Raw genomic sequence first — 27,770 nt, 5'->3', positions numbered from 1 at the left:
CACCAGTGTGGTACAGACATGACCAGATTCTCCATGCCCACTCGATCCTAGGCTTCTGTCCCAAAATTTCTGTCAAGTCTGCCAATTAAAGCAGTTTCTTTCTGTGTGTCAGATTTGGACACCGGCCCACAAGGAATTAGACCAAGAACACCAATCCATTGTATATAGACCACCGAACAGCCACTAGGTGTTCTTAAAAAACCAAAATGCAAATATGTTTTCTTTCAGATACAGATTATTATGGAAGCTTTGGCTACAATTCCATACTTAAGGCTGAGTTCTGTTTTGCACTTAGAGCAGGGAATCAACCTCTTTGGTTTTGTGTGAAAAACAGAATATCCTCCCCAAAATTACAGCACTTATTCTTAGAGTACAGAATGAATTTTCTGAGAATTTACAAGTAAATCTGTTAATTAGTTTATGACTTGCAATTAATTAAAAACTTGGACCCAGATCCTCAAAACACTTTGTCTCCTAGCTTCCATTGATTTCAATGAAAGTTAGGAGCCTAAACACCTTTGAGAATCTGGGCCTGGATCCTTTAAGAAATTTTGCATGTGTGTCAGTCCAATGAGCTTAACAATGGAATAACACAGGCACTTCAAACTTTTCATGCAGTTAAAATTAATTGAAATCTTATGGCTGGGCTATATTTGACTCAGGTATGCTGGTAACTCAAAGCTTTATGGTGAAAATGATAGAACTCAGATCTGTTAGCTCCAAACCACATGGCCCTAGTCTGAATGAAACCAGACTTTCTCTCAGCTTTTAGCAGCACAGGCCTCTGACATACAGTTGAGCAATTCTGAGTCCATCCAGTTAAAGAAAGGGGTGTAGATACATGAGACAGTTCACTAATACAAAAGCCAGGGATATGGAAACACTGGCCTGATTCACCATTGCCTTGTGTAGTTATCTGCATTGTGCAAAGTGGATCTGAATTCTACCAAATCAGACTTTGCCACTCACTTACACCAATGGTACCACCTGTATTCAAGGACTACTCCGGGTGCAAGGCAGTGAAAACTGGGCCCACAATGTTTACAGAGCAATAAACCATACTTGCTAGTAGTTTAAATGTCAAAGCAACCTTTATCAACCCACTAGAATGCAAACAGTCAGAGCTTAAATAAACCCAGATAATTTAATCTTATTACCTGATCAGAAAAAATGTATCAACACCTAAATAAAAAGGTCCACTCCGAGAATAAACATATATGGGATTTTTTAGCACTCGCGCTTTCCATTCCAACACATTATCTGTAGTGAAATATAAAATATATAGTAAAAAAGTAAGAAACAAACATAGGCTGATGTGTTTTAATAATGTATAATGTCACACAGGGAAGGCAGCGTCATCTAGGAGATAGAGAGAGCACTAAGGTGGGAGTCAGGATTCCTGGGTCTTATCCCCTGCTCTGTTATTGACATGCTATGTGATGTTGGACAAGTAACCACCCTGGGCCTCTGTTTTTCCCATAGATGAAATGGGACAATAACGCTTATCTTCTGTAAAGAACCTTGAAAGTCATGGACGAAAAGTGCTATGTAAGTGCTAAGCCTTACTATTATCCTCCTCTTAGGTTTGTCTATGCATCCATCACCCTAGTGTCTAAATACCAAATTACACCTCTACCCCAATATAACGGAGTCCTCGGGAGACAAAAAATCTCACCACGTTATAGATGAGAGCGTGTTATATCAAACTTGCTTTGCCCCCCGTTCCTTGTTCCCTGATTGCCCCCTCCAGAGACCTCCATCCCTAATCACCCCCAGGACCCCACCCCCTACCCAACACCCCTGCCCCTGACTGCTCCGACCCCTATCCCCTCCCCCCCACCCCCAGGCACTCACCGTCAGCGGTGGGAAGCGGAGCAGCTTCCAGCTGTGGCACTCTGCTTCCCGCCGTCAGTGAGTGCAGGGAGGTTGGGGAAAGGACGCCCCCCATACTCACCTGTGGCGGGAAGCGGAGCGCTGCGGCTGGGAGCTGGTGGAGTGGAGCGGGCTGAGGCTGGGCTGCTCCACTTCCGCCGCTGCTGGTGAGTGCGGGGGGGATCCCTTCCCCCAAACCCCTTCCCCCGAGCGACACAGCTGGGGCCGGGGCGAGGGAAGCAGAGCAGGCTGCTCCTGGCCCCCTGCTAATCCCCCGGGCCACTTTGGGACTGCAGGGCCCCCCAAAGTGCCCTCCCACAGCTCCTGCCCCCCAGACCCTGCGGGGGGGGGGGGTAGCCCTGACCACCTCCAAGATCCTCTGCCCCTTGTCGAACCCCTTGGCCTCAGCCTGGCCCGCACCCTTAACATGCTGCTCAGAGCAGCGTCAGAGCTTTACCGCCTTGTATGCGAACCCGTGTTCTATCGGGTTGCGTTCTATCGGGGTAGAAGTGTACTTATAACAAAGTACTATTTATTTCCCTAGGAATTCTTGGTTTAATACCATCCAGTCCTACATAACCAATTCCAATTACATTTCTCAAGTTGCTCCATCTCTTTTCTCTCTCTTTTTTTTTCTTTTTTCCTTTTGGATAGAGTTTATCTGTGACAATTTTCCACCTGAATTACTCCTAACCAGAATATAAGGCTTTCTCCATAATCCTCTGTCATGGAGACAAATGTGGAAAATAATCTTCAATTTCTCCATGATCTCTTTGTTGGACCTCTTTGCACCCTGACTGGTCTAGAAGATCTGTAGACTTTCTATTGGGCATCATCCTTATTATTTCCTTTAAAGAAACTCTTTACTTTTCCGCTGTGGAGCATATAGCCTCACAGTGAGCCCTCTTTCCCGTACTACTTCCTCCTAATTATTTAGGCCCCCTAAAAAAATAAACATAATTTGCTGGCAACAAGTTCCCCTCTGCTTCCCCAAGGGGATGTTTACAGTCTATGGAGTATGTACCTGACTTCCAAGTATGTTATAAAACTGTGATTTGCCTGTGAGCACACAAAATAAACACAGGTCTTTCTTTAAACCCAATAATGCATGTTAATTTGTCACATCCCCCATACCTAAATTCTGCCAGGCTGCCATCTGACTGGTGTGTCCAGAAATTATCCATGCAAGACTCAAAACTCGGATACCATTTAGTGCAGAGCAGACCCCTTTAGAGGATTTCACTGTCCATATCGTTGGAAGATTCTTTTGCAGGGAAAAGCATTTTAGAGTGCTGTCCAAAGCACCTAAAAAAGCTAGAATAACAAAGATGAATTCACCCTGGAATTTTTAACCAATGAATTTTGTATCATTAACGTAAAAATGGCATTTCTCTTTTTCCAAGGGCTCCATTTTACTTCCATAGAGTTAATGAGTGTTTTGCCGTTGTCTTTGATCCTGATCCCAAAACCATTAAAATCAATAGAAAGACTCAGAAGGGATTTGGATCAGGTTCCTTAGCAAGTGGAGGATTGGGCCCCACAACATCAGGGAGGTGATATTTAATGACAAATCAAGTTGTGGTAGTTTGGTAACATATAAATCATGTAAAAAATTTAATTAGGCCTTGTAAAATCCAACAGAGGAATAACCAAAAACATCAAAGAAAGAAACTATTTTTCAAATTATCAAAGAAAATTGGATAGACTTTTCCTTAAAGATGGATTTTGCCCAAAATATTACAGATTATAATAATAATTGAACGGTTTCAATATTGACAATGAGTAATTTCAGTGAGATCTTGTGTCACTCTCGATTTATACAGATAGTAATCAGTATTTTCCCCCACACATGGTATTCCGACGTAGATAATTTATAGTCAAGGCTGATCCAGGGATTAACGTGCCCTTACACAAATTACATAACAATTAAACAAAAAACTGTTAAGCATTAAAAATTATGCAAGTGACCAGTTGATTTATACAAATATTCCACTAGCCATATACCAAGTACATTCAGTGAACAATAATATTCCCAGGGGGGAAAAAACCCTACATATTTCATGAACAGCTTTAGCTCTGATCACAGCACACGGCCTTTCAAGTTATATATCCCTGTGTCTAGAATGGTTTTTGAGATGTAATCCAATGTCCACTAAGAACCAGACTTGGACCACCTAACTCGGAGCCTGATTCTGCAGCCATTATTCACCCGAATTAATCACCTAAGCAGTTCCATTTACTCCACTGGGACAACTCATGTGAGTAAGGATTCATCATTTGAGTAAAGTTTGGAGGATCGGGTCCTCATTTATTGTCTTTGATTTTTCTAACATGAGCCCGATCCAAAGCCCACTGAAAAGACTGGGAGTCTTTCTATTGACTTCAATTAACTTTGGATCAGGCCTCTTCTGCTTTTCATGTCTTTTTAATATTTGGGCATTGACCTTCTTTTCAAACTAGTATCTATTATATTTATATATGTACCTTTGCCTTTGACATCATCAAAACATTTGATTTGACTATGGCAATAAAATGACTAATAGTTAAAATATAATAACGTTTAGGGATCCACATTCTAAGATCCAACAGGATTTTTTTGCTATGAATCCAAACCTTGTACAGGATAGTTTTAAGCCACAGCCATTTCTTGTAATATAAAATATGGAAACCAATATTGAAGCACTGGTACATTTATGATACATGTTTGATGTGCTCTTTAAAAGAGATATCTCCAGGCGATATCTAAAACCAACCTTGTATTTTGTTACAGTAGAGCATTTAATCTATTATTTCCAAATGTGTACTATGTAAAGTATGACTTGACATGTTTGTGGTCTTCATACAGAGAAAATACATACTTTTCTTTGTGTAGCAGACATCATCAGAAACAACTGGCAGCACCGAATTCATTTTATAATGATTCCGTCTGATATCTCCCTTTGATTCACTCTTATCTTTCTCATTTGAAGATGTGCTCCCGTAATTTGCAGAAGGTAAACTATCTGCTGGTGATTCATCAAATTTCACTTCCCACCTCACAGCGGCAGCATAAACAGTTCCAGTGATTGGTAAGACAATAAACACAATGCTAACAAACCTGGAGGAAATAAAGTTCATTACTGCAGAGTGACAATCACTTTTATAGGACACGTTTTTAAAACTGATGTCCCAAACCCTCCCATACTCACAAACAAATAGCAGCAAACGCATCAATAGAAAAAAGGCCTTTAGCACATCTGGCTACACTCACAACTGAGACTGTAGAATTCAAAGTGAAGAGAGATGGGAAAGGTGATACAAAAGAGATGGTCTTGAATTGAAATACATCTGTCAAGAAAGAATGAATTCATATTACAGTCCCAGATAAGGCAGCTTTTTTGATTATAGATCTTAGCAGCTTATTCAAGAGAGTAAATGGAAAGATTTGTTCCTTAAGGCCCAGACTGTATTTCTGTTTAGTACAAACAGTTTTATTAAACAACTGTTCATCTGTAAGCCCAAGCTGTAAACAAATTTTCTCTTCCAAGAATATTAAACTTTCAGCAATTATTTACTGATACTTATCATAGACAGTAACTGCAAAGCTCTGGGGAAGGCAGGCAGGGATCAAGATGAGTGTCTGGCCCTTTTTGAGGGGTTCTCTGAAGGACTTGAGTGACACCTGAAAACGATACTCCATCTTTACCTTTTAGTTCCCACGCCTAGAGCTGTCCTTTCGTAGCAGCATGGTCACGTTTTTGGGCCTAGTTGTTTTGACTTGTAGAGCCAGTTTGGACCCTTAGCTTGGATTCTTGAGGATGACAAGATCCTAGGTGTTGAATTTTTATAGGCCTTCACTGCGTTCCAAGCACTGTCATTCCCCCCCTTCCCCCAAAACATGTGGGGTTGAATCTGATTTTATTATTTAATATTGTTATTATTTTTGTTACTCCTGATACTATATGTAACACTTTTGGCTCAGATTTTTGAAGACACTTAAGAGAGTTCAGTGCCCCCAATAAAATTCAGCATGAGCTGGGTCGGGTGCCTGACTCTCTTAAACCACTTAGGATATGTCTCCACTGCAATAAAACACCCGGAGCTGGTGTGGGTCACCTAACTCGGGCTCGTAGGGGTCAGGCTGAGGAGCTCTACAATTGCAGTGTAGATGTTCAGGCTAGGGCTGGAGCCTGGGCTCTGAGCCCCCACGAGGGGGAAGGGTCCCAGGGCCCAGGCTCCAACCCAAGCCCCAGTGTCTACACTGCAATTTTATAGCCTCAGATCCTGAGCCCCAGGATCCCGAGTCAGCTGACCCAGGCCTGCTGGGAGACATGCTCTAAAGGTCCAACCCTGCTACCACTGAACTCAGTGGCCAAACTCCCATTGGCTTCAATGGGAGCAAAATCAGACCCTTAGTAAATAAGAGACTATGTTTATGAAAAAATAAAACTAATGTAAGACAGCTCCCCCCCCCTTCTGCCATGTAATTTGATCCTACTGCATAGTACTCTCCCAGAGTACCACAGAGTTGTGGGAAATTTTTTAGGGAATTATCGTTCATCCAGCATCAGCAGACACGGCCTCCTCGTTGGAGGAACACAGGACATTTTAGCTGTGGGAAGAATACACATTTAAACTCCGAGTTAGCAATATTGGCTCCACTTCAGGAGATACAGCTCAGGAGGAGTTGGTGGAGGCTGTGGTAATTTCTGGCGGCCTCCCACCGCTGGGCTGCTGGCTCAGAACAATCTGAATGCTCTGTGGCTGGGCCACACCCCTTTGATTCGCCACCCAACTTCTCTGTCCCTCACAGCTGCTCGCCCAGCAGAGGCCAACTCCATTACTCTCTGGAAAACAGACAGGCCCAGCAGGGGTATTTCCTGGGCCTGGTTAAGCTGGTTTGGCAGTCACAGCACAGCAGGCAAGCCAGTGGAAAATACAGCTGGTTGAAAAAACAGGAACCAAAAAAAAAAATCAAATATTGTCAATAGTGTTATAAGGAGATTGGCTTTTTTTAAAAATGACAATGAATTTTTTTGGAAAATCAAAACCTTTTCAACATGCTGTACTGCCAGGTGGTGCCGGTGGAGGCCAGAGCAGCCTTTACCTCCAGAAGTTTGTTTTCCTTCTAATAAAGTACTATTATTAATAACGGAATTGTCAGGCTGGATCAGGCCAGTGGACCCATCTAGTGCTGTTTCCTGTCTCTGACTATGGTCAGTATCAGCTGCGTCAGAGGAAGAAACCTTGCCATAAGCAATAATGGAATAATCTGCCCCGCTGCCCCAGGACAATTCCCTTCTATCCCCAATAGCTAAAGGGTAGATTATGTCAGGAGGGTTTGTATTCCTTCCAAAATGCTTGTGTTGGCTTGGGTTTAATTTTTACTGTTATAACCCTGGATATTCTTGTTATCAATATAAATCTCTAGTTCTTCTTTACATGCGGTGTTGTTGTAGTGGTGTCTGCCCTGAAGAAGAGCTCTGTGTAGCCTGAAAGCTTGTCTCTCTCACCAACAGAAGCTGGTTCAATAAAAGATATGACCTCCCCCACCTTTTCTGTCTAGTTCCTCTTTAAATCTTCAAACAGCATGTTCTAGTGCTAATTCTCCATAATGATAGAAAAGTGGCCCAAGTGGACAGAATGGCAGCACAGCTTGGTATGAATCAAGTGTTCATTTTCTGTGAATATGGAAATTCAGTAACTATCAGTAGAACAGGACAATTAAACATGAGAAAGGCTTATTAGGTTATCTAGCCCATCCTCTTCTGGCAGAAGCTGAATAGGTAATCTGTTTGGCATGGAATGCATAGATTATAGGGTGCTGTAGCCAGTGTATTTAGCGCTGGAAAGTGTATTTTTAACTAGACTAAGTAGCAGCTAATGTACATAGGGCCAGGTCTTCAGCTGGTATAAATCGCATAACTCCATTGTCTTGAGTGGAATTATGCCAGTTTATACCAGCTGAGGATCTGGCTCAAACTCTTTGCCGAGTATTGTTATAGTATGGTAGTGTGGCAGTGTACTGGCAAGAGATGACTTGAATAGAAAACAGGAGCTGATAACATTTGTTAATAATTATTTGTAATATGATGTTGCTTGGAGGCCCCATCATTATTGAGGCCCTGCTGCGTTAGGCACTGTCCATACATAACACAAAGATGGGCAGGATCTCAAAGAGATTACAACCTAACCATATGACAAGAGTCGATGGTGGGGAACGGCACAGGGTTACAATGAGATCATGATGATCACAGCACACCAGCTATCTAGCCACGGTCAGTGTTTGGTAGGCAAACTGGAAGAAGTGTTAAACAGCGTGGGGAGATGAAATTCATTAGTAATTCATTATTTTACCTGCTGCATATGACAACGTTACAAAATGTAGGGGTGAGATTAAAGTTAGACAGGCAGTTAAAGCTGGTTAGGGTTATAGTGAGTGAGGAGGGCTTTTATGGCAGTAGCGATCTGTCTGGATCCTTTCACTGTTTGTTCTCAGAGGTTGTTGGATGAGATTTTCAAAGCTACTGATGAGATCTGGACACAAAATTCCCATTAAAATTAATGCAAACTGAGTGTCAAAATCTCACAGGTAGTTTTGAAAATCTCTTAATTTAATGCTTGGGATTTTTGTAATTTTTTGTAAAGAAAGAAGAATATTGTTTCTGGATGCTGGCTGGACTCCACCAAAACAAACTCTCAACCTCAACTTTTTACTTTTTAAAGGGTTGATAAAAACACATGCTTTTCTTACCTAATATTGCCAACGTTGTAATGTCTTCATCGTGGCAGGAGTCAGGAACACATATACCAATACTGTAATCAAACCCTTCCTGGAAGACATAACTCTCCTTAGCACTTTTTGCCCAAAATGTTTACCATCAACCAAGGCTGAGATAGGGTCCATCCTCTGCCTAGGCCTCTAAGGGAGTTAGATTCCCTAAACCCATAGAATTTCAATGGAATTTGAGTGCTTCTTTGAAAACCTTAGCCCTAGTCAATATTTACAAGATGTCTGTGGAGAGCTAGTTCCGCATATGATTGTGTTTGGTCCTTGCTTTGGTAGGCACACAAAAAAGGCACAAGGAGCCTCCAAACACCACCACTGTGCAGGGGCCTGGTCCAAATGTATTCCAGGCCAGCACCACACAGAGTGCCAGCAACCCCAAAAGGGTCAAGGAAAAGGCATAACCATTCCCTATCCCCCTCTGTAACTGGCTAGTGGTGCTGGCCAGCAATGGAGGGGAATGCATGTGGTACTCAGGAAAAGGTGGTGAAAGGGTAATGCTTCCCTACACTCCAGCAAGTGTTAGTGTATCTGCCCTAAGGGGAAAGGGTGAGGTGACTTCCTATCCCTATGAAGAGCCAAAGGGATTGAGTGGGAGTCTTTGTAGCTGGTGACTCTCCCCAGAATAAAAGGCAAAATGAGGCAGCAGCCATCTAGGGTGACCAGATAGCAAGGGTGAAAAACCAGGATGGGTTGGGTGGGGGTAATAGGCACCTGTATAAGACAAAGCCCCAACTATTGAGACTGTCCCTATAAAATCGGGACATCGGGTCACCCTACAGCCATCTCACCTCCCCAGAAGGGCTTGGGTGTGAGGCACTGAGGCTCAGCAGGTAGCAAGAGGGGACTCTCTAGACAATTGTCAACTCACCAAGAACAGAGTATAGCAAAAGTAAAGTTTTGGAGTAGGCTGTCCTACAGCCCGGAAGGGAACCGCCACAGCTCAAGCTGGCTGATCTTTCTCCCGTTCTTGCTATGGACCTGGCCTGATGGTCAGATTTGCTAAAATCTGATCCCATCATTGGTTTTGGGTGAGTTTAATGTTCTTGCCAAACACTTTTCACTGGCCCAACGTTAACTCCAATGTGATAGCCAGATTCCGAAGTAGGTGGCTACATTCCGCCAAACTAAATTCTTCCTGCTAGTTCAGTCAGTATTTCCTGTTCTAAACTATGGTGTAGAGTTGATGTGTTGGATTCTACCAAAGCAGTGACTGCATCTCAGTGATGGGTCAAGTGATCCCTGGCCTGCCTCAAATGGATTTTTGTGGGGCTTAGCTAACATACGTTAGCTCCTCCAAGGAAAGGTGCTGTAGAAAAGCAAAGTATTAACATGATCATTATAATGTACTATCAGATTCACAATAATAATTAAAAACAAACAATGCAAATGTCAGACAAAGAGCAAAATTGTATTAAAATATTTTCTTAATCATTTATGACATCCATTTCCATAAAAAAACACTTATCTGATTGAAGACATCAGATATTAATTGTGTATTTGTTGCTTATTAAAAAAGAATAATTCAAATCGGTCTCCATCAACTAAATTTGCTGTCTCCTGCATTTAAGATTTATGAATCTGACTATAACAGGGTTTAAAAAAGAACTAGATAAATTCAAAGAAGATATGTCCATCAATGGTTACCAGCCAGGATGGACAGGGATGGTGTCCCTAGCCTCTGTTTGTCAGAAGCTGGGAATGGGCTACAGGGGATGGATCACTTGATGATTATCTGTTCTGTTCATTCCCTCTGGGGCACCTGGCATTGGCCACTGTCGGAAGACAGGATACTGGGCTGGATGGACCTTTGGTCTGACCCAGTACGGCCATTCTTATGTTCATTTTGGGTCATATTTGAACTTACAAAATATTGAAAGAATTTTCTTATCTTTACTGTGTTTCTTATGTTGATCATAACAAGTATATAATTTTTAAATTTTATTTATTTGTTTAATGTAACACATTTGAAATGTATCATGTTGACAGACAGTGCTGGTGGAATATCTCTACATGCAAGTAACAGAGTGGAGGCTGATTTACCTTAGCAATCCCTAAAAGTATTTGTGATGGTTAAGGATGAGATTTCAGTGCCTCCAGTGTCCTTGGAAGTAAGATATTTTCAAATGTAGGATCTGATACTGCTCATGAAACTCCCACTGAAGCCAAGAGGAATTCCACATTGCTCATTTTACTGTTACTTCATCCTCTCTAGTACCCCTACCTCCATTTGTCTATTTGGTAAACCTGCCTAACACCTATACTGTGACTCTCTGGAGTAGGGACTATCCTCTTTGTTACTTGTTTGTACAATACCGAGCACAATAAGACACCCCGTCTTCATTGGGATTCCTGCTCACTGCTGTAATAAGTAAATAATAGCAAACAAAGACATCATCTTCACGCATCACACACTTGCATCATCTTTTACATTTGAGCTTGGTTGAAAACTAACTTAAATTTGGAAGCCTTTTTTGGCATGTAGAATCCACTGTCTCAACCCTTTGCAAGTGCAGGATGCCTAATCAGAAACCTAGCAATTTTCAAAAGAAGAAGTGTAGGAATGAAGATAAGTTATTACTGAAATGTAGTCAATTATTTTACGTCAATAAACTATCAGATGAAGGCTGAAGGGGCAGTTGACTTAAAATTATTGTAATAGTGAATTCTCAGACAAACTCTATTTAGGTAGAATTTATGGCTTTGTAGTTCAGATTGTAAACTCTGTGCAACAGGAACTGTCTTTTTTGTTCTGTGTAGGTATAGAGCTTAGCAGGAGGTCCCGATCCACGACTGGGGCTCCTGGGTACCACCACAATTCAAATAAATAATAATTTCCTGAAATTCAATTCCAGTCATTATTTTTGCATACTGAAGAGCCTGATTCTATATTCCTTGCATACTCAGTTGATGTCAGCAGGGGTTTGGTTTCATAGGTGGCTACAGGATCAGCACCTAAGCATTTACGCAAGTTTTAGTCAACTGTAGCACACCAGTATAACATCAATCAAAATAATATAGTACTTGAAAAGAGTATACCTGCTGCACTTGCAATTTGCAGTATTGTCCTTGGAATTTACCTGAAGGCACCTTGGCAGACAGACATTCAGTGTAGGATCCCAGTCTGTCTGTATTTCCACCAAGGATATTGCTACCAAGTTTTCCCAAAGAATCGTACACTGAAATTTCAAAACAAATATACTGAGTAAATAAAGGGCCTTAGACAAAGCTGAAAGCACAAGCCAGTTTAAGAGGTATGTTGCCTGCCATGCATCCCACAGGAAATTAACACTTCTTTAAAAGTCAGGCTGTCCAATCAGAGAAATCTTTGATAATACAAAGTATGGTACCAACCTTACCACTGTCTTGCACTTGAACTAAAATTTAGTCTTGACCCAGTTTCATTAGTTATGAAATAAACTCTGTGGCAACCAGAATTTCGTTTCTCAGTGTTATCAGGGGGAAAAAAAATCATGTTCACGCCCCACTCTGAACTGTTGTATCCCTCTGTCCATAAAGCCAGGGGGTTTCAGTTACCAGAAGCCCAACCTAAAATAGCTTAAAATAAAACGAGACCTTTAAAGTCCAGTATCACAAAACATTTCAAGGCTAAAAGAAATTTCTGTGTATCTCCACCACTGAGAGCCCCCGCCCCCCGGAGCTCTGTGAAACTGAATGTTACAGTCTGTGCCAATACATCAAACTGCAGGATTAAAGCTTTAGTGAGACAATTGACTTCACTAGGATGTCCCTCTGAGGATGGCAAACAAGATTTGATCCTAAACTGAACTGTTTAAAGGAAGGTTTAAAGCAGAGTTTCCCATTAAAGACATTCCTTGCTATAGTTCTAGTGATCCCTGAGGAAAGGATGGTCCTAATGGAAGGATGGTCCAATGGTTGGCCCTCTAGCCTGAGACTTAGGAGAACCGAATTCCCTGCTCCACCACGGAGTTCCTGTGTGAGCTAGTCTCTCTGTTCTTCAGTGCCCCATCTGTAAAATGGGAACAGCTTTGGGAAAATGGGAGATACATCTCTACCTCGCAGGGATGTTGTGAGGATAGGTACCTTAATGGTTGTGAGATGCTCAAATAGTATGGTAATAGCGGTCATATAATTACCATAGGTAGATAGATCACAGTTAAATTCCTACCTCTTGGATTCTATATCCCTCACCATTTATATCTGAGACCAAAATTGCATCTGTGGGTTCTTAGAAATAGAGAAACAGATCAGCCTTTCCACCTCTGCTCCTAAGTTTTGTAATGTGGTCAGTAGGTGGCATAGCCAAATTTCACCCTTGCAAACATACCAGAGGTAGAAAAATGTACTTACTCATGACTGCATATGCTTTTGGTTCCACTGCATTCAAATCAGAAAGAAATTGATTGGTGTCTTCCAAACATCTTAGAGAAACATTTCTTACAGGAGAAGCATAATGTATTAGAGGCATCAGAAGGAGGATTAACAAAGAGACCGACATTTCTCTACTTCTATTTTCCCTAGGCTCTTCACTTGTGTCCCTTAAATATATCACAAGATATATGTAAGGGACACTCGTAATTTCACACAGGTCAGAGGAAAATGTGATACTTCCTTATTCTTAATATGCATAGACACGACATGCTTTCCAAAACAGCTGCAGAGCGACAGAAATGTGCAAGCGTGAAAAACAATTTATGCACCTACTTTCTGTTGAATAAAACAACTCTCCAGTTTCCTGTGCCCTTCCAGCCACCTGCCATCCATTAGCCATGCAGATCAAAACTGACGTTCAGTCTGGATACTGCTTTTAACCATGTTCTCTCTGTGTGTGTGTGTGTGTGTGTGTGTGTGTGTGTGTGTGAGAGAGAGAGAGAGAGAGAGAGAGAGTGTGTATCTTTTTACACACACAATCACACACACACACACACTTTAATGGTGCCAATTTAGTGCTTACTAATATAACCCTCCTGCGAGGGAGAGTCGGCAGCAAAAATTGCTAGGTTCAATATCTAGCGGTTCCTCTTAACAATAAGAAACAGAAGCAGCTCGAGCACCCATCCAGTAATCCAGGAAAATTTACCATCACCACCTTTGGGTGCCTCTAAAAGGCCATACTTCCCCACTAGCACTCACTGAGACTAGTGTATAACAAAAAAGAGCTTTTATTAAAAGGGAACCCAGCATTAATTTGGGCAAACACCACAACCCCATTCGAAAGCATGTGGCCATAAGCAAACCCAACTTCATAGTGCATTGATCAGCATCCTTTGCCTCAGTTTCCCATTTGGCAGTGAGAAAGTCCAATGAACGAATGTCCCTTTAACACATCACTCCCCTCTCCCTCCGCTGCACCCCACTCACAGTTGGTGGTCCTTGGTTAGTGAAGACCCAGAGTCCAGAGGTGCATTCACAGGGTTCACCTCCCACCCTGGGGGAAGTGGCATTGAGCAATGCCTCTGCTGCTGTTGCCACTCCTGCAACAGGCTCATAGCTGCCGCTGTCTTGCTGCCACTGCCCTCTCTCTGCCACCGCTAGTTGCTGTCTCATTGGCACCACTCTCTGCTACTGTCATCACTAGGTGCTGCTATGAAATCACATTCTGAGCAGGGGAGGCTCTAGGAATTGCGCCGCCCCAAGCAGGGCGGCACGCCGCAGGGGGCGCTCTGGCGGTCGCCGGTCCCGTGGCTCCGGTGGACCTCCTGCAGACGTGCCTGCGGAGGGTACGCTGGTCCCACAGCTCCGGTGGACCTCCCGCAGGCGTGCCTGCGGATGCTCCAAAGCATAGTCGCGCCTGCGGGAGGTCCACCGGAGCCGCCTGCTGCCCTCCCACGGCACGCCGCCCCCCCCAAGCACGCGCTTGGCGCCCTGGGGTCTGGCGCGGGCCCTGATTCTGAGGTTCTACCACAAAACCCAGCTCTCAGTGATTTCAGCAGATAGTGGGGAACCTCACCACCACTGTAGTTTGTATTGTCCTTCTCTGGTCTTACACAGGGTCAAAGACTTAGTCCCTAAACTTGTTCAGCAGTGAGAACGGTGCTAGGAACCACTAACTGGAAACAAGAACTCTTAATTAAGCCTAATCAAGGTGAGTTTGTAGCAGCACTGACACAGTTTTGACCCTGAATCTGCCGCTGAAAGACAAGTAGAAAGCTGCATCTATACACAGGGGACCATACATAAATTAAAACATCCAAAACTGTTACTTGCATATAAAGATTGAATGTTGCTAGTTGGCTGAGTTAGCATGTTACCTCATGTGATTAGTTAAATAAATACATGAAATAAAAACATTTTGCAACAGGCCATTGTGCAAATCAGGTAAAGCATCTGAGGCTCTCCCCAGTTTCTGGAGAGTTGTGTGCATTAGCACTTACATAAATCTTTACAAACTTTACTCAACAACTCTGTTGTGGTAGGTAAGTAATATTAGCCCCATTTTACAGATGGGGGAACCAAATGAGCATAAGATGGGTAAGTGACTTGAGTAAAGCGAGAGAGGGAGCTGGCGTCAGGTGGGACTGGAATTCAGGAGTCCCTTGCTCTCTGTGATTTTGTGGGTGCCCCACTTCTGACTCCTTAGAAAGACCTGGTTTTCAGAGGGTGGGTGAGCACTTTTTGAAAAATCAAGCTCCTTCAAGATACTACATATCATCACTAGTCATTTTTGATAACAGACACATTTACAAACCAAAGAAAATGCTCTGACCTCTGTTACTCACAACATAGCTTAGCTCATTGAAACTGAAAGATTATGTTTCAAATTCAATTTACTTTCCACTGCTTATATTCTTTGCTTTCATTTTGCATATCACTTATTGAACAATGTAAATTAACTAGTCAGCTTTATTCTCACAATCTGGAAAAGGGGTAAACAGGTAAGTGGCAAAGTTTGCAGATGATACAAAATTACTCAAAATAGTTAAGACCAAAGCTGACTGTGAAGAGTTATCATAGAATATCTGGGTTGGAAGGGACCTCAGGAGATCATCTAGTCCAACCCCCTGCTCAAAGCAGAACCAATCCCCAGACAGATTTTTTGTTCCAGATCCCTAAGTGGCCCCCTCAAGGATTAAACTCACACCCCTAGATCTAGCAGGCCAATGCTCAAACCACTGAGCTATCCCTCCCCCAGTTATGAAGGGATCTCACAAAGCTGGGTGACTGGGCAAGGAAATAGCAGCTGAAATTCAGTGCTGATCAGTGAAAAGTAATGCACATTGGAAAACATAACCCCAACTATACACATGAAATGATGTGATATAAAGTAGCTGTTACCACGCAAGAAAGAGATTTTGGAGTCATCATTGATAGTTCTCTGAAAACGTCTGTTCAATAAGCAGTGGCAATCAAAAAAGCGAAAAGAATGTTAGGAACAATAATGAAAAGGATAGCTAATACAGTAAATATCATAATGCCTCTATATAAATCCATGGTAAACCCACTCCTGGAATACTGCATGCAGTTCTGGTCATCCCATCTGAAAAAAAAAAGACATTAGACTTGGAAAAAGTACAGAGAAAGGCAAAAAAATATATATTAGGAGTATGGAACAACTTCCATATGGGGAGAAATTAAAAAGACAGATTGTTCATCTTAGACAAAGAGATTACTAAGGAGGGAATAACAGAGGTCTATAAAATCATGAACAATGTGGAGAAAGTGAATAAGGAAATGTTATTTCCACCTTTACATAACACAAAAATCATGGGACACCCAGTGAAATGAATAGGCACAAGATTTAAAACCAACATAAGAAAGTACTTCTTCACACAAAGCACAGTCAACCTGTGGAACTGATGGCCAGGGGATGTTGTGAAGGCCAAAACAATATCAGGGTTCAAAAAAGAATTAGATACATTCATGGAGGATAGGTCCATCAATGGCTATTAGCCAAGATGATCAGGGATGCAACCCATTGCTCTGGGTGTCCCTAAGATTCTGACTGTCAGAAAACAGGATACTGGGGTAGATGGACCATTAGTCTGACACAATATGGCCATTCTTATGTTATTTACCTCAGCATATGGTGGTCTTGGTCTATGGGTTTCTGTGGGAACTGGTGTGGGAGAAATCTCCCACTAGGCCAGAGAGCAGCAATGGTCCTACATCTCCATTACTGCTAGTATAGCTCGGAGACTTCATTAAATCCCATAGTTCCTGCTTCCCCAATCCATGGGGACAATGTTCCAGGGACCTGTGTAGCAGTAGAAAGCTTGAAAAATGTTCTGATATCTATAGAGCATTTTCATACTATATCTATTGTGTATAAATAAGCGTAACAAGTAAAAGGGGCCTTAATTTCAGACCATATTGCTCCCGAAGGTTATAAAGCCCATGTATCATGACCATAATAAAAAAGTCACAGTGACAGGCATGATGAAATCCAAAGTGCTTCCTCGTGAAATGTAAAATCCATAACTGCTCACCGAGGAGCTCTTTATTCTCTTTTTTACCTCTTATGGTAAGAGTTATTGTTGTCACTTGAGCATAGAATAAATATTACAAGTACAACTGTGTTAGGTACATAAAATCTATAGAGAGGAAAGTGTAAGGGATTGGATTGGTTAGGAGCTTGATAATTGGACATACTATCAGGATCCCAACAAGGCCAGTCAGGACCAAGAGTCAGAGCAGGGGCAAACCTGAGGCTGGGAGTAGTGGAGGAGCTCATAGTCAGGCCAGGGTCAATACCACAGTTCAGAGTTGGAGTCAGATTTCAGGGTCCCGGTCAGGAGGCAAAGTCCAAGTCAAGCCAAGGTCAAAGCCAGGAGTTCAGGAACAGAAATGGTCCTAGCAGCTCCAGCAGACCCACACTGTTGCCTAGATGCTGCCTAGAATGCCCCGGGGTTTATATAGGGTGGGGAGCCAATGAGAAGCCATGAGGCTGCTGTCTGTCAGACCCCATGAGGTGGGAGTTCCCATGGTGTGTGTGCAGAGCAGGCCATGGAACACTGGGTGGCAGTATGGTGCTGCTGGCAGCTTTGCAGGGCTAGGTTCTAGACCTGGGGTTTTACATATAGAGCTTTTCACTGGCTTAAAGTGGGCCCACGTTGTAGTGACCTAAAATTGTTGCTGGATGGAGTACAATGTAGGTAACGTGTTTGGTAATCCCAGCCTAGTATCCACATCACAGAACCACCACAACAAACTAACATTGATTGACAACCTTAATGCAGCTTCAGAGCGTATGTCTATACTGCACTATGGGCCTGCTGACTTGGTGTTTCCAAGCCTGCTTCTGGACATCCAACTGCACTGTAAACCTGGGCATCCAATTGCTGGGCCTGGCTCTCACAGCCATGTAACACATCCATACTGCACTACTCAGACCGTCTGCCACTTGAGCTGCATCCCCCCCTGCAGAATGATGGGGATTAGACCCAAGTCAGCAGGGCTGGGGCTTTGACCCACCATCCTAGCAGGGTCCTAGCACCTGGGTCCTGAGTGCTTGCTGACCTGATTCAGACTGATTTATGTGTGGACAGAAGGGGTAATTGGATGCAAACCTCAGTCAGAACCTGGGCTTAGTGTGCAGTGTAGACATACCCAGAGATGCCAGGGTCTAAATGGACATGAAGACTAAAATTTTCCTTCAATCATAAGGGTGGTCCCTGCAGGTCAGAGCACATTAACCAAACACTGCCTGGACACTTACATGGTGACCACACATACAGTACCTCTTCTGTAGATAACACATTTTATTGAGTCTGTCTACATGTACTACACAGCAGTAGCACCAAGTATAAACCCTTCAGTTTTGATCCTGATCCTACTGGAGTCCCTGAGTATTTTGCCATTGATTTCAATGGGTGCAGGAACTGGCCTTTCAGGAGACTGAAAAGAAAATAAAGATCATATAAACTCAGTTGCTTGTTTGGTCATCATGTCCTCAAACTATACAATGAGGCTAAGCCAAAGGATTTTAGTGGTTGTGTTTTAATTTCCAGGATGAAGTAGAAGTACAATATACTCTGATCCCACTATGTTCCTTACCACCTTATGTTCACAGCTGACCCGGTTGTTAATCACTGGGAGAAAGACATTGGGTGAGATAACCTTTATGGGCCAGGAGAGCGTCTTTGTTCATTATGTCTAGGCTCTAGAAGGCATATTATGACTTTGTTTTAGATGTAGCCAATTGTTTCCAATATTTGTACCTACTTGCTATTAGTGAAGCCCTGTTCTTTGTTAAATAACAATATACTTATTTTCACTTTCAACAAATCTAAGTGTTGTGAGTTAAGCAGGGTGGTAATCCTGAGGTGAACCTGTTAAGCTGGGTGTACTGTTCTCTTGGGAACAGAGTATCTGTAAATATGGTGAGTGTCCAGTGGAACACGGGATGGGCACAACAGGGGGCTGCCCAGAGGACTCGGGGGTTGGAGCGTTCCTATCACTAATCTGCAGAAGGAGAGAGGAGCCTGTGTAGACTGAGGAGAGTGCGTGTGTTGCCCATGACTAGTGGAGTCAGGGAACTGACCCCCGATAGGCACAGATAAGGCTCCCTCATGCTCAGGGTAAGGGGGCCTCACAACCCTGGGTATTACCAGGAAGTGTCACAGTTGCTGGTTAACTAAAGGTCTCTCTCCAGGCACTTATATACCAGATACTAAGAGATTCAAAAGTGAGGCGGTTGGAAACAGGCAAAGAAAAAGGTTATATGGTTTGTTATTTTCAGCTTGTTTAGTAAAGGAAATAAAATGAGTGCGTAAACGAGAAACATACTCCGCACTAAATAAGCAGCAGTTGGAGCAGCCGTGCGCAGCTCTGGAATTAGACGTTGAAGGGAAAAGCAATGAAGAATTGAGATGTTTGCTCATGGAGCAAGAAAAGTTGCGTACGGGACAAACAAGGCACCCTCATGCTAAGGGCAGGTGGTTGTGTGATGCCTCACAAACCCGGACACCCCTAGGAAGCATCGCAGCTTTTAAAGGCACTTTGGCAATCGCCTGATGTATAAAATGAGGGCTTGAATGTGGGTCCTTGTGGCCCTGTGGGGGATGGTCAATAAATTGGGAGAACATGGTGTTACTGGCATAAGTTATACTTCACCCTCAAGACGTGATAGTTGGTGACCCTGAATTGTAGCTCAGCCAAAGAGTAGCTCTTGTGGCTCAGAAGGTCCAGGCACCTGACCTCTTTATGATGAGCAATAGATATTTGTTGTCCATTTCTTTCATTAACTGTTTACCACCAGGGAGTTCTGGGGTGGGAAAAAAGATAATCTGAGCCTTTGGCTGAACTTTTTGTCAGCCCTCTTGTACGTGGGTGGGATGATAGCAATGTCTGCCACGTAGTATGGACTGATGACAAGAGGGCATCATTAATAGGCAGGCTATCTTTCCTTGAGACATAGTATGCAGGATATCCACCAGAAAGAGCTGAAGCTCCTGTATCTTCTCCAGGGAAATTTGCAAAGTCACAGACACCCTTCCCCATCAGTTCTTGAAAGACTTCAAAATCATCTGCATAGAATGGGGAAGGGGGAATAACTGCCTTGTCTGGAGAGAAAGAGGATTTATTGCAAGGAGGTGCTTCCTCTTCCTCTCTTAGCGCTTGATCCTCTGAAAGGTCTCTGTGAGGAACAGGGGCTTCCTGGGGAGGAGGTTCCATGGAACCAATGGCTGATCCTCCTGATGGAACCTCTTACTTGAGGGTATGCTATAAAATTGGTCACTGCAGGGGACCCAAGGGTTCCAGAAAGCCCAGTGAGGTGTGGCATTGGGAAAAAGGAGAAGGACCCTAAGGGTGTTCCAGACATGGTTTACAGGTTAGGCATTGGCTAGTTCCTGGCAACTTGTCCTCTGGGTACATCACTGGGGAGGGAGGTTGGAATGGGAAGGTGGTGCAATCTTGGGTGGAGATGGCTGATTCCAAGGATGTGTCATCCTGTGTTCAGTGAAGGGGCTAAGGGTGCCACTACTAGTAGTTGAGTTGGTACCAGTAGTCGAGTCAGCATCAGTGGCTGAGTTTTTGTGAGAGGGTGCAGCAGCACTGGTTGGTAAGTTGGTGCAGGCGGTGTCAGGGCCAGGGCATGGGGGGTCTGGCTTAGGGGTTAGCATCAGGCACAGGCCAAGGGTCCAGGAGCCAATTACCAGGAATCAGGCTGAGATGGAATAAACCAAAGGGCAGGGATCAGAAGTCAGTAACCAAGAGTCAGGCCAAGTCAGGATACCAGGAGATCAGGTTCAGACGATGGAACCAGAAGGCAGGAATCAGGAGGCAGTTACCAAGCGTCAGGATACCAGGTCAGGCTCAGAAGGTAGGACCAGATAAATGCCAGACCAGCTATTCATGGCAGGGTGAAGCCCAGTTGTACAGACAACTTCTTGTTTCCTCCTCTGGGTTAAATAGGGGCTGAGGCCCAATCCAGAGGTCAAGCTATTTAGCTTAAGAAGAAGAAGGTCAAAGGGTGACTTGGTTACAGTCTATACATAGCTACATGGAGAACAATTACTTGATAATGGGCTCTTCAATCTAGCAGAATTCAATGCCATCCAATAGCTGGAGGTGAAATTAGAGAAATTCAGACTGGAAATGAGCTGTACATTTTTAACAATGAAGGTAATTAACGATTGGAATGGATGGATTATCCATCACTGGCCATTTTAAAATCCAGATTGGCTGTTTTACGAAAAGCTACTCTCTAGAAATTATTTTGGGGAAGTTCTATATGACCTGTGTTATACATGAGGTTAGACTGGATGATCACAATGGTCCCTTCTGGCTTTGGAATCTAAGAATCTGCCAGGACATGCTGGCATCTCAGAGACGATTCCCACCCCCTCATGTGCTGGTTGAATATCTCTGAGCTCCAGTAGGTGTATGTGATGAGAGCTACAAACCCCATACAAAATACAGGCAGTTAAGACCCTACCTGCCTGCAGACACTGAAACTAGCCACGCCCCAGCTCAGCTCTTAGCAATGCCAATTATGGATCCACACTCACAGCTGCCGTGACTAATGGGGACAAGCCCAACTATGCAGAGGAAGGAACAGGAAGAGAGAGGGTGAAAGAGCTTGGGCCTGCTAAGAAGCAGTAACTTTCTCCCAGCCAGCAGAATTAGCAGCAGACTGCCTCTGAAAGCCTATTAGCCCCCTCAGAGGGACAAGCAAGGTAAACAGACAAAAGCCCTGAGGATCAAGGGCCTTTGGACTCTTTTTAAATGTATGTTTACAATAAGGAGACCAAATCCGGGGGCACACAGGGATGGGACCACAACATGATCAACAAGACAAAAACACTGTTCAGGAATGTCAGTTTTCCATACCCACTGTCCGTATGCCTATTTAAAGAATCTCTTTCTTGCCTCTGCTGCCAAACGCCATGTTGTGTCCCCGGGCAGCGGCTTGTGCAGCCGCATCCCAATGGCAGCAGCGCAGGGATGGGGGGCAGTGAGCGGCGACGTTTGAGGGGGACATCTCCACCCCACGTGGAGCCTAATATGTCTCCACCACAACCTGCCCCTCCAATCAGGGAGCAATGCGGTGTCATGTGTTCACTCTGCAGACCAATAAGAGGGCAGCACTGTAGGGGCCCTACTTCAAATTCTTTTCAGATGCCTATGGAGACAGCTGGGCCATGGAGTTGTGACTTGTGGGCCCCAGGCCTGACCAGGCAACCTGGCTGGTAAGTGCCTGACGGAGTCCTGCAGCATCCCCTTGTGCTGGGGCACTGAGTGCGGCACAGCCCCCTCCCCGGCCACCACACCCCAGCCTCATGCCCCTCACCTGAGTGGCCCCGAGCCCCTCACCCCGGCCTCGTGCCCCCTGCCCCATAGCAGTCCCTGAAGCCTTTCACCCTGGCCTAGTGTACTCCCCTGAAGTCTTGTCCCCCAGCTCATCACTAGATGTCAAGGGAGAGCTCATTCAGACCCTGCTTACATCTGGTGTAGCTAATAGTAATAACAACAATAGTGGAAGCGTTCTGGATATTTCTCTCCAACATGTTTATGCATTAGACACATAAACCAACATAAGAAATTAAAAGCAAGGGTATTCAGGGACGAGATTTGTGAACCGGGGACTCTTCCGGGGACCATAGTTTGCCCAGGCACACAGTCCCTCGTCCAGAAATGTCTGGTCACCTTAGTTTACACACTGCCTTTTTCTTGCCAATTTGATTTGAACCACCGTTATCTGAGCTGAGTGCCCCAGATTGCTTGAAGTGAGACTTTTGCCTAAAAGTATGTTCATCACAGCTGACTGTGTAATACAAAAAAGTTTCATCCTTGAATCATTGTCTATAGGGGCCTGTTCAATGACCCCCACAGCCCACCCAGGAGTCTTGATTCCATGGTAGCACAGAAAATAGGAAATAAGTTGTGAACTGGGTAGTTTTGCATCATGGACCCATTGTAGGAGTGCATGTTTGACTGGGGAAGGAAATATATCTGACAGAAAAGAGAGATGATGACGTTTTCTCAGGATAAGTGACTAGAAGACTTAAGAATAGCCTGACTTGGCAGATCAAAACCACAGAAGGTGGAAAGTGCCATGACCACCACAGGAAACCCCTCCATGAAACTGCACTTGATGAACAGAACATCCTGGAGGGCTACCCACAGGGGCTGTATGTCCTGAGATACGAAATCTTTCTCTGCTTTGGTGTAGATAACCATCCTGAGATGGAGGTATTTTCCTGTCAGTAAGGAGCCCTCTCCCTCCCCCTCTCCCCCATGTTTAGCTTGTGCTAAGAATGCTCTTAATTAGGGACTTGTTCAATCCCTGTCTCCCATTAAACCTCTGCTGAAATTACTACCAAGGAATGCCAATTCTGCCAGCCTGAGGTTTTGACTAGTGCCCATTACCAAATATCTGAGTTCCATCCACTTAATAGATTGGCAAAATGAAATCCCTAATGGACAATTTGTGGCAGATTCTTTGATGCACACATGCACACTTGGAAACTGGACTGTGACCACCAAACTCATTTCACATAGCCTACCTAAAAACTTGGAGCCACTACTAACTTGGCAGTTTTTTGCCCTGTATGTAGTGACATAAAACCATTGGTTTGGGGTTTCTCCTTTGTAGGTGTACAATAACGGAAAGGGAACAGACAACAAAAAGTATTAATAATGCCTGTGCAAATTTAACCTTTATTATCTGTTCACTGTATACAAAACACCATTGCTGCATAGTGATAACTTATTTGCTGTACAGTTGACAGTGCTCATCAACAAACAAGTGTTAAAGAGGTATACACTTAACAAAAGGGCAATGATAGCCAGTGCACATAACTGACAAAAACATACCAGGAACCTGCAACTTCAGCTATAAGCTTTAGCATACAGAAGTACTGCATAACCACCTAATACTTGAGTATGTATAAAGGGGATAACAAGCATCTATTAATCAACCAACTTAGGAACATGGATGGAGAGAAAAGGTAGCGCTAAAGTTTCTGATATACAACACAGAGTGGCAAGAGGAATTTTTACATAGATGCTCAGGTTTCTAACGCTGTTAGAATTTAATGATAAATAACAGAATCTCACAAATCTTTAGGGGCAAAATGCACCACATTTATTTACATATGAAATGTGTTTAATACAGTTATAATGGACATAGTGTATAGTAACATTTGACAGCAGCAAGACTTTTAAAGAACCGAACAATTACTACAGTATATCATGCGGATATCTATATATACACAATTTTTTTAAAAAAAAGATACAAAATTTGTTTAGGGATACATACAAGGTATAAAATGCAAAAGCAAACAAACAAAAATATAACTCTCACAGAGAACTATATATGAAAGGGACAGTATGGTACCTTTGCTGTACTTCAAGAAAGCATAACCAGTAATTTTAGGTATACTTTTTGAAATGACTGAACTAGTTTCAGATGGTCTGTGCTAATGTTGAAAGGCCAACTTTTACTTAAATAGGCTGGTGTATTACCTTCTTGATAGTTGTGGTTGGACATAACATTGAGCACCAGAACATTTGGCATTAGCATACAGAGCTGGGATATACCAACTCACACAGCCAAGGAATTAAACTGTTTTCTTTCAAAAGCCAGAAGAATGGAAAATACACAATGCTGTGTACTCGCTTCTATATAATGTTAAATAAATTATATGACAAAACCCACCATAATTATAAAACGTATTTATCTAATTACATCTTATTTGTTTAATCCACAGCAGCCCAGCTCTTCTGTAACAATTTTAACTTTGTGTGACCTTAAAGACCTCCTTGCAGGGCCTAAACAAATTATGTAGTGATGCCCAGTTGTCCAGTAACATGTTTTCAAAAGTGCAATGACTTTCTAAGGAGTATGCACCCTGAATAGTAAACACTTGGTATTTCTGGTGTTACTGCCTAAACCCAACACTGTATTCTCTATAGATGGAGTGACTATTCCTTAAGGAAAGATTTTCAAAACCGCCTGAGAGATTTAGAAGAACAAGTCCCATTGATTTTCAAAATCTTCCCTATACCTAAAAGCACTGCTTTCTGGTGCAGTTTCATTAACTAAACTTTCTTTCAGAAGCATTTCATATACAAAACAGTTTAACGGAACCGAAGGAACTGCCCCTGTATTAAGAACTCTGTTGTAAAGAAACTTACTACAAAACAAACAAAACAAACAACTGATTTTCCACTAAATATCAATACAAACACGTAACAAAGAGTATAAAAATTGTTAGTTTAAATATATACAAACTCTTTTCAACTCAAATACTGTTTTAATGCTTATTGAGCGTATAGACAATGAGGTGAAGAGGATACATTTATGTAGAATATATTGCAACAGCCTGAACCGTACTGTTAACACTATTATACGGAGAACTTTCTGTAACAAAAATGTCATTTATATTCCAATGTGGAGACGGATTTTTGCTTTTCAAATATCTGATCACTTTTCAGCTGAACTCAATCTTTTAGATTTAATGAAGGCCATGCCATGTGTTCTCATATGAGTATTTAAGGCCGCTTCAGTTTCAAATGTCTTTGCACACACTTTGCATTTTCGATCTGATACCATGTTGTCAGATGATTCATCTTCATGATTGGGTTTATTTTCTTGTTGATTATCCTCCCCAGATCCGTTCTGTTTCGATACTGGCTGAGGCTCCTTCAGCTTATGTACAATGAAGAGATGCCTGGAGAGAGATACATGAGAGGTATAGCAGAGGCCACATTCCCTGCACTGATACGAAGAGCCATCAGATTTGTGCTGAGGGATATGTTCATGAAATTGAAGAAGATTTTCTGTTGTAAAGCCACACACAGCACATTTGTGGACTTTAAAGACATTTATTTTCAACTTCTTCAATGGCTGCGTGATTGCTCCTCTGGGAGGCCTGAATTCCAGTACAGGTTCTTCCAACTTACGCTTTGGACTGGGAACCTAAAAAACAAGAAAAGTGTATTTTATGCAGTTATAAATACACAATTCTTCTCATGAATATTCACCATTTGTGGACTTAAAAATCTTCCATGGATATGTTCCAATAACCCCCTGCTAAATCCACTCTCTCAAGTAATAGAAACAACCATCTATGTCAACAAGAATCAGTTCAGATTCATTTTGCTAGGTCACAATGCGCCAAATGCTGTACGAACATTAATAAATGTTTTCCAGTATTACTGTATTAAAATATAATATTCAATGCTACAGTAATGATGGACATATTTAGGATATCATTCTATCAGCACTTTAGTGCTTACTTTCAGAATCTCAATCTCAATCGGATTTGATTTTATTCCATGCATGATGATGATGACTGTAGATCACCTCCTGATTATTTGTGGCCAAAAGGAGATGCTGGAGAAAGATGACTACTGAGTACAATTTTTGATTACTCATGTACTACCAATCTGTTTCTTCATTTTATTGCTCAAGAGGCATATTTTTCAAGAATCCTTCACTTACCTATTTGGCCCAGAGAATCCATGTTATATTTCAAGACTATATACCTAACCTGACCCTATTTTCAAAAATGTTTTTAGAAAGGGGGGACAATTTCATGGCAACATTTTTTAGGGTAGTGAAACAGTCACTCAAAAATTCTCTTTTAAAAAAAAATGTGTGCTGGTGTCACCACTATCAGCCTGTGACTCAAAGATGTGTATATTTCTTAGTGTACAGAATGAGTTTATCATAAAACACTGAACAAGTGTCATTAACATTCACCCTATGCAACTCAACAGCTCTGACAGCACCCTAGAGCCATTTTAGTTTTCTCTTCAGTTCTAACATTCTTCATCACACTGAACACTAATTCCACTCTACTATTTATTTCTGGTAAACACAAAGCACATTTTACTCAGTATGGAAATAAATGTTGATTAAAAAATACAAACATTTGATTAATGTAATGAAAGAAAATGGGACTATTCCAGGTGTCCTGAAAGAAATTCCCAGGCATCAAATGAAAAACGAGGCCTGTCTCAATAAAACCAAGATACTTCATATATACCATGAACATTCAAAGCTCTGTTTTTGGATCAGCGTTCCTCTGACCAAGGAGGATTGTTCAGTGCTAGTCAACAGCACTCACTCATGCGGCACTGCAAGACGACTGCCTTATTCTAGGGATTACTGCACATTTTTCATTTTTAAATTACTACTTTAAACTAAGCCTAAATTGGTATTATTACTATGTGATGGCTGTTCGGCGTCCTATGAGTTTGGTGGTGCCAGTTTGCCAGTAAACATATGTCCACATAACAAACCTACCATGAGTTATCAATAAATTGGCATCACTGTTAGTTCTAGCAGGCAGAACAAGGACTGAATAATCAAGGAGACTGCGCTAGCCTCTCACATGCAGGGGTGCTCCCTCCAGCACAGGACTGAGGCACACTGACACAGTATTCTGAGGAAGGTTGTGCTTCTAGCTTCTGCTTCTATCTAAGCTGTAGGTGTTTGGCTGATAAAGGATTTGGGTTTGCAGAGCTTCCAACAGAGCACCTTTAAAAAGGTGCTATTGAAACAACTCACCAAGACAGAGGCTGAATTCTCTCTCACTTAAAGTCTTTAAGTCAAGACTAGATGTCTTTCTAATAAACATGCCCTAGTTCAACCACAAGCTATGGACCTAGGGAGACTAGATGTCCCCATTTTATAGGGACAGTCCCGATATTTGGGGCATTTTCTTATATAGGCACCTATTACCCCCACCCCTGTCCC

General features: G+C 42.7%; 2 protein-coding genes and 1 long non-coding RNA gene across 10 annotated transcripts in view; 1 reads left to right on the top strand and 2 right to left on the bottom strand.

Annotated features, from left to right (window-relative positions):
- The window catches only part of LOC120407987 (O-acyltransferase like protein), a 32,862-nt gene extending 19,744 nt beyond the window's left edge, over positions 1 to 13,118 (bottom strand). The window contains exons 1-7 of the mRNA XM_039544421.1: positions 12,971 to 13,118; positions 11,678 to 11,817; positions 8,606 to 8,684; positions 5,061 to 5,199; positions 4,731 to 4,969; positions 3,007 to 3,186; positions 1,158 to 1,260 (exon numbers count right to left, since the gene is read on the bottom strand). Of these exons, the coding sequence (XP_039400355.1) occupies positions 1,158 to 1,260; positions 3,007 to 3,186; positions 4,731 to 4,969; positions 5,061 to 5,199; positions 8,606 to 8,684; positions 11,678 to 11,817; positions 12,971 to 13,118 (1,028 nt within the window). The remainder of the gene's footprint in view (positions 1 to 1,157; positions 1,261 to 3,006; positions 3,187 to 4,730; positions 4,970 to 5,060; positions 5,200 to 8,605; positions 8,685 to 11,677; positions 11,818 to 12,970) is intronic.
- A 9,061-nt stretch (positions 13,119 to 22,179) lies between these two features.
- Positions 22,180 to 26,229, top strand: LOC120408488. Its single transcript, XR_005600723.1, has 2 exons — positions 22,180 to 22,251; positions 25,679 to 26,229. It is a non-coding gene; the product is annotated as an uncharacterized LOC120408488 (long non-coding RNA).
- ZNF532 (zinc finger protein 532) overlaps positions 23,710 to 27,770 on the bottom strand; it is an 85,043-nt gene continuing 80,982 nt past the window's right edge. For all 8 annotated transcript variants that reach the window (XM_039545501.1, XM_039545507.1, XM_039545508.1 and 5 more), the window contains one exon: positions 23,710 to 25,985. In XM_039545501.1, coding sequence (XP_039401435.1) covers positions 25,491 to 25,985 — 495 coding nt within the window. In that variant the 3' untranslated portion in view covers positions 23,710 to 25,490. The remainder of the gene's footprint in view (positions 25,986 to 27,770) is intronic.

This window comes from Mauremys reevesii, linkage group 6 (genome assembly GCF_016161935.1).
Source record: "Mauremys reevesii isolate NIE-2019 linkage group 6, ASM1616193v1, whole genome shotgun sequence".
NCBI classification, from domain to species: Eukaryota; Metazoa; Chordata; order Testudines; family Geoemydidae; genus Mauremys; species Mauremys reevesii.
Note: the sequence above shows the minus strand (reverse complement) of the source record. Positions and strands in the feature narration are given on the sequence as shown.